General features: G+C 60.8%; 1 protein-coding gene across 2 annotated transcripts; it reads left to right on the forward strand.

Annotated features, from left to right (window-relative positions):
- Positions 1-51: 51 nt before the first annotated feature.
- H696_02993 lies at positions 52-6,589 on the forward strand. Of its 2 annotated transcripts, none has more exons than XM_009496877.1 (8): positions 52-234; positions 380-556; positions 687-773; positions 944-1,078; positions 1,249-1,780; positions 3,719-4,397; positions 4,566-4,719; positions 4,947-6,589. In XM_009496877.1, exons 1-8 carry the CDS (start codon positions 166-168, stop codon positions 6,081-6,083), a joined length of 2,970 nt encoding a protein of 989 aa, XP_009495152.1. In that variant the 5' UTR covers positions 52-165; the 3' UTR covers positions 6,084-6,589. The 2 variants fall into 2 exon arrangements, with proteins under 2 accessions (XP_009495152.1, XP_009495153.1); XM_009496878.1 differs by having other exon boundaries at positions 1,249-1,534.
- Positions 6,590-7,149: the final 560 nt, after the last annotated feature.

Genomic DNA, 7,149 nt, shown 5'->3' on the forward strand with positions numbered 1-7,149 from the left:
CCCCCCCCCCCCCCCCCCCCCCCCCCCCCCCCCCCCCCCCCCCCAGTTGAGTGACAAGACAGACACGTTTGTTTGCCTTGCCTTCTCCACGCCAGCTGCCGCTACCGTCACTTCCGTCGCTCCCGCCGCCTCACCGCAGCACCATCCCCCTCCCAGAGAGGCGCCATGAGCTCCCGCCGTCGCTCGGCTAACAGCCCCAACAATGGGGCCTACCTGACGGTTGCCGACCGGAAGGTACGGTGTCAGGCGTCTTTCTCTCCTACTGACTGCATGAGCACACACACACACACACACACACACACGCACACGCATGCGGACATGCACACATCCGAGCGCACCCTCTGTCCGTTGTCTGACTCTCTTCCCACCTGCTGGCCAGAATTCCGACAAGAACCGCCAGAAGAATCTCTTCAACAATGACACCAGCGCCATCTCCATCTTCGGCGGGGACCATCCGATCAACAACTTTGCCCCCTCGCAGAAGATGATCGACATCAAGTCCATCGATGAGGAGCAGCTTCGCATTCTAATCGATGGACGGACGTTCGATGCCGGTGTACGCGCGCGCGCATGCGATCATCCTCACCTGCGCCCCCCACCCCCTCCCCTCGCTTGAGCGAGTTTCAGCCCGAGGCTCACGACCACCTCCCCTCCCCCTCCCCACACCCACCCTGTCACAATCACAGTATCTCCCCCACAAGCACACCACTCCCATCGAGGTGCAGATTTACATCCGCCCTCGTAGCTTGTGTGTGCTGGATAAGAAGTCCCAGGTGCGCATCTCCCCCCCCCGCCCCCTCCCCCTCGCTGGGTCCCCCTTTCCTCCAGCCAGTCTCATTCCCTCCCCTTCCCCCGGTTCCTGTGTGCTTACGTCTCCTCTTCTTCGTCCCCCCTCCCCCCTCGCCCTCTCTCTCTCTCTCCCCCCCTCTCCTCATGCGCGCAGGTGGTCCTGGACGAGTTCGACTTGACCCGTATTCTGCAGTACTCCTTCAATCCCACGCAGTCTACCTTCTCCCTGTACTACATGAGCAACGATGACGGTTCTCGCTGCGACCGCTATGTCTTCCGCTCGGAGCATGTGCGTCTCTGCCATCCTGTCATATGCCTCCTATGTGCACCCCTTACGCCATTCGTTGGTTCCCTCCTCTTTGTCGAATGCTTTCGCTGACTTCCCGCTGCTTGCCCTCCTTGTCAACACACGCACACGCACACGCACACGCACACACGATCCATCCCCACCCGGCACAGTACTTCGCCATCCATGAGTTCCTCAACATTGTCATTCAGCTGGTGCTCCAGTCGCAGCAGGCCATGGTGCCAGATGGCGCACAGCCGGCCGCCGGATCGGGTGCCGATGCCGAGGGCGGTGTTGCCCAAGCCGAGGGCGCCCAGCCCAATGATGGCAGCGGTGCTGTCACTGCTGTCGCTGCCGCCGCCGATCCCAAGCTGACCGATGAGGCTGGCAGCTTCTTCCCCCCGGCCGGTGACATGCCCGTCCCGGCCGCTTCCTCAGCCGCCGAGTCTGCCGAGTCAGGTGCGAATCGGCTCCTCGCCATCTTTGATCCCCCTCCCTCCACTCCGACCAGTCCTGATGGCGGGTCCGGGGCAACTCCAGCAGCTCCCACTGGCGATAGCGAGGCCGCCAAGAGCAAGCTCGTTTCGGATGCCACACTCCAGCGCTCGCAAAAGACCAAGGACTACTTTGAGACCCGCTACCGCAACCAGGACCCCTCGGCTGTCCGGGGCTCCCTCCTGAAGGATCGCATGCTCTCCGGTGGGTGTACGTGCCTTTCCCTCCCACTCCTCCACCCCCCCTCCCTCTCTCTCTCCCCTCCCTCAGCCAGCCAGCCAGCCAGCCAGCCAAAGTCCTGCCCAGGAGCCTCCTCCTTCTTCCTTCATTTCATGTTTCCATTTCTCCAGTCCCTCCTTGTCCTTCCTTCCGTTGTACTTGAGTGTGTCCATCATGTGCGAGTGTTCGTGCCCATACGTCTCGGCGTATCTCTCTCTCTCTCTCTCTCTCTCTGTCTCCCCCCTCCTGCCTATGTGCATATCTGTATGTGTGTGTATGTGTGTGTATGTGTGTGTATGTGTGTGTATGTGTGTGTGTGTCCGTGTGTTTTTGTGGACATGCGTCCTCGTGTGAGTAAATGTCCCTGCATGACCATGCGTCCCTCTCCCCGGCTGTCGCTCTCGGAAGTGAAAGCCTCCTGGTATGTCAGCAGGATACCCTGACGGGCTTACTTGACAATGGGCCGGTGCCCAGTGAATCGGCCCCACCTCCGTCCGATCCTGGTGCCTGGCCGGTTAGGGTTTCCTCGCATGTGCTTATTTCTCGACCTCTCCCTCTCCACACATGTGGATTTGTGGCGAAGCGAGCCCAGTGACATGGCTTGGGTAGGTGTCGCGCCCTGGCAAGCAGGCAATTCCGGCGACATGCTGTGACCGGGCACAGAGGGACTCAATCCCATGGCAAAGAGCGATACAGAGGCCATGTAAAGTGCATGATGGAGTCAGGCCTTGTATGGCCCTCTTCCTTCCGCCTTTGTGAGAGGGAGTATCCCTGTGCATCGCTCAGCTTTCATGCGCGCATCTACATGCGCTCTCTCCTTTCTTCCCTTCTTTCTCCCAGAGTGCTGTGCTCCAACATCGGAGTGGATGTCCCGCGTTGGCTGCACTTGGCGCCTCTCATTGCGGCCCAACTACCTACCTGCCTATCTACCTTTCTTTCCAGTTTCCCTCCTCCCCCTCTCTCGTCCCACCTAGTGATTCAGGCTCCTCGCTCTCGATGTCCTTAGAGCAGGAGGACGCCACGCATGAGGTCAGCCCATCCCTTCAGCAAGAATCGCACGCATCAGCCACAAGCGTTTCTTGCATGCTTCTGCCTCCATGTCCTGCCTTCTTCTCGCCTCCCATCCCCTTTCCCTTCCTCCTCCTCTTTTCTGGCGGCCTGGCATTCTCTCCCTCCTCCTCCCCCCCCCCCTCTCTCTCTCTCTCTCTCTCTCTCTGTTTCTCCCCCCTCTTTTCCATCCAACGCACCTGCCGATCACACCAGCTATTGTTCCCTTGCTCACCCTTTGCCCTCGCTTGCTCTCTCTTTCTCCTTCCCCCTTTCCCTATCTCTTTCTCTCCTTGCATCCATGTGTTGCTCTCCTCCCCCTCCACTTCCTGTCTCTTTCCCCCTGTTGTCTGTCGGTGTCTATGTCCCCTCTTGTGCACACGTACATCGGGTTCCCTGGCTTGCCATGCTGTGCCTTTGCTCTCCTCGATCCCCCTCTTTCCTCCTTCTCTCCCCCTGCCTGTCCTTCGCTTCCTATTCGTCAGTGTCTTTTTGCGAGAGAGCAAATCGGTTTTGGTGATGGCGGTGGTGGTCCAAGTGTCCTTTTCCTCTGCTGTGCTCTGCTGCTGCCGCCTCCTCCCTCCCCCCCTCCCTCCCTCTCTTTCCCCTCTTGCTCCTTTTCTTGGGCATCCAAAGCTGACACTATTCCCCCCCCCCCCCCCACCCCCCCCCTCCGTACCCAACCACGCACACATACGGGCATGCATACGGGCATGCATACGGGCATGCATCGAGGCGGGCCGGCCAGAAGCCACATGCGAGACAGGGGGGACTGTGGAGCAGGGGGAGGAGGCGTCGCGACAATCAACTACATTGGTTGCGTTCCCATCTCCCACGCCTCCCCCCCCCCCCTGCGCGCACCCCTCGCGGATGCAATCACAGCGACAGCCCCAGAGTCGCCGGGTGCTCTGCAGCCTCCCCTGCCGCGCGAGTCAACCGAGCCTGAGCACCAGTCGACACCGGGTTCTCAGGGCGGGTCAACCGGCAAGAAGGCCGGGTCCCTGCGGCTGCAGGGGCTCCTCCTGGACTGGGGTACCATGCGCCAGCGCAAGCCGCGCCCGGTGACCGGCGAGGGCACCGACTCCGGCAAGTACGGCGTGCCGCCTGCTCCGCCGACTGCCGGCAGTCCTGGCAGTGGCCGGGGCTCGGCCATCGGCAACCTCTACAACCCTTCGTCCATGGAGGAGATCACCAACCGCTTTGACAAGAATGGCAAGGTGATCCTCAACCGGCGGATGATCGAAAACCGCTACCAGGTGTCCACCGGCACGCTGGAGGGGCTGATTGATTATCTGGCGGATCTGAACTCCCCCGACTCGATGTTCATCAATGACTTCCTGCAGTCCTTCCGGAACTTCATGACCCCGACGGCACTGTTCGAGCGTCTGACCAACCGCTTCTGGATGCCGGGCGTGGTGATCTCCACGGATCCGGCCCCGTCGAAGCAGTCGACCCTCGGCAAGAAGGACAAGAAGCCTGGCGAGCCGGAGGTTGATGTGGCTATCTGTCTGGACGCGGGGACCGTCATCACCAAGGATGTGCAGGAGCTCATCCGGTTCCGGTGCGTATCCCAGGCCACCGGTGCTCAGCTTCCCCCCCCCCCCCCCACACACACATCCTTCATGCGAGAGAGAGTCCGGCATGCTTTTATCCTGGCTGACCCTCTGTCATTTGTCTGTATATGCTTTGTGCCGACCACCTGCGTCCGCCCTTGTGTCTGTGCCCTCAGTGTCCTTTCCGTGATCAAGAAGTGGGTCGACCGCCACTGGTATGATTTCGAGAACCTCGAGCTGCTGCGGCTCCTGCGGACCTTCGTCACGGAGATTTCCGACCATGGCTTCGGCGTCGTGGCCGAGCAGATCAACATCAAGATCAATGGCATTGTGCGTGTCCCCGGGTCATGTTTTTTTTTCCTTCTTCTCGCGTCTCTCTCCCTCTCCCTCCCTCTCCCTCTCCCTTCTCGGTGTCGACACACTCCCCTTCTGTCCGTGGCTATTTTCAACTGACCTTTCCCTGCTCCCTTCGCCTTTTCCTTCCTTGCACATGTGTGCGGCCTTTGCCTCGACTCCTCGGCCTCCTTCCCCCCCCCCCCCCCCTGTCCCTCGAACAGCCCCGCCTCCGCTCCGAAATGATGCGCGAGGCTGACCTCAGCTTCGGCAAGATTGTCAACCTGGACCTGTTCTCTGTGACGCCGAAGGAGCTGGCCCGGCACCTGACCATGGTGTCCATCGCCAAGTTCAATCGCATCATCCCGGACGAGTTTGCCATCCTCCTCTGGGGCTCCAAGGAGGAGCGGGTAACCATGACGCCAAACCTGACGCACTTCATCAATCGCTTCAATGACATTGGCTATTGGGTGGCCACCGAGCTGTGTCGGGTGGAGGACCTCCGCCGGCGGGCCCAGCTGATGGAGATGTTCATCCAGGTGGCGCGGTATTGCCTGAAGTACCAGAACTTCAATGACCTGATTGCCATCCTGTCCGGGCTTCAAACGATCCCGATCTACCGGCTGCGCAAGACCTGGGCCGCTCTGTCTCAACGGTCGCTGAACCTCTTCCGGGAGCTGGAGGCCAAGGTGTCGCCGGACAACAACTACAAGGCCTACCGGACGCTGGAGTACAGCGCCCCGACGCCGCGCATTCCCTTCTTCGGCTTGTGCCTGAAGGATCTCACATTCATGAACGATGGTAACCAGACGATCCTGGTCAATGGCATGATCAACTTCGAGAAGTACCTGCTGGTCATGGGGAAGATCATGGAAATTCGCGTGAGCCAGGAGAGCAATTACAACTTCCCCAAGAATGAGTCGCTTATGGCCTATTGCGATCTGCTGCTCCACGAGTCGGAGGATGAGCTGACCGACAAGTCCTACGTGCTGGAGCCCTCGACTCGGCCCATGCGGCGGGTGTCGGTGTCCAGCGTGTCCAGCTCGCAGAGCACCGCCAGCGATGCGACCACCGTCGCGCCGAGCATCTACTCGGCGACCGATGCCTACCCGGGCAGTGATGATACCTCGGCCAGCAGTGTGATCCTTTCCTCTTCGGCATCGTCCATTTCCAGTGTGACTTCCTCGCCGGCGTCTGGCGCCCCGGCGCCCATCTCCTCGGCTGCTGCCAACCAGGCCGCCGGGGCTGATGACTTGTCCTCGAGTTTGTCGTCGATGTCACTGCGTGGGGCTGACACTTCGAGCGTTGACGGCGGCGCCAGCATCCTTGGCACCAGTGACAGTTCTACCGGCGCCTGGTAAAATGCGGCAATTTCCTTTTCTCTCCCTCCCCCCCCCTCTCCCTCTCTCTCCTCCTCTCCGCTCCTCCCCTCCTCCCCTCCTCCATTCTTCTCCATCTCTTCCTCCCTCCCCCTCCCCCCGACTGTTTCCCCTCTGTTGCATGGCCACATGCCGATGTACTGTTGCGACGCGTGTGTGCGAGACGAAGTGGGGGAGCATCAATCGGAGGAGGGGGAGCCTCTCTCTCTCTCTCTCTCTCTCTCTCTCTCTCTCTCTCGACTCTGATACGCGCATACGCGTGTATCGTGCGCCCATGCTTGCCCATAAACATTCAAACACACAGATATCCATTTCCCCCTTCCTTCCTTCTCGTTGCGTGTTATGGTTATGTTGGTGTGTCGCCGTGTGCCATACGCCCCTCCATATTCGAATGCCTTGCATGCACTCGTGTGGTTGTGTGTGTCCTCTGCATGCCCTCTTCCTTCATTGTTCCTTGTCCTTCTCTCCCTCCCTTGCACTCGGGCGCGTCTCCCTTGAGAGCTTCCTGCCGCGTGCGAGGGGTGAACACCCCCCCTCGCTATTTCCCCTTTCTCCCCTTCGGCAAGCAGGCCGCTGTTGTCCCCCCTTGGCATCCGTGTCTCCTTTGCGGGTGCGCACCACCCACCAAAGGTGGGAGGGGCGGGCAATGGCGGGGGAGAGATGCACATGCGCACATGCGCACAAACGCACATGCGGGCCTGTGTATCCCCCCGCCCATCATCTTCTTACGCAAAAATACACACCTGTCTATATTATTTCTCCCTGAGATTCACTTTCTTCGGTCCGCCTTGTGGTGATGCGCTTCGCCGATTGATATTCTCTGACCCGGTGGCGGGCCTTTGAACGGTCCCGCCCCCCGCCCCTCCCCCCTCGCCCCTGTAGTCCCCGCGGTGGGGGGGGCGCGGGGCGCGGGGCGCGGGGGGGGGGTCTCCCCCACCCGGCCGTCCGGGGCCGTGCCGGCGCGGCGGGAGGACAAAAAGATACCGGGGGCTGGGTCAGATGCGATCAGCAAATTGTCACGCGCGCCGCCCGGCAGCGTACAGGCCGA

This window comes from Fonticula alba (genome assembly GCF_000388065.1).
Source record: "Fonticula alba strain ATCC 38817 unplaced genomic scaffold supercont2.4, whole genome shotgun sequence".
Lineage (NCBI taxonomy): Eukaryota > Rotosphaerida > Fonticulaceae > Fonticula > Fonticula alba.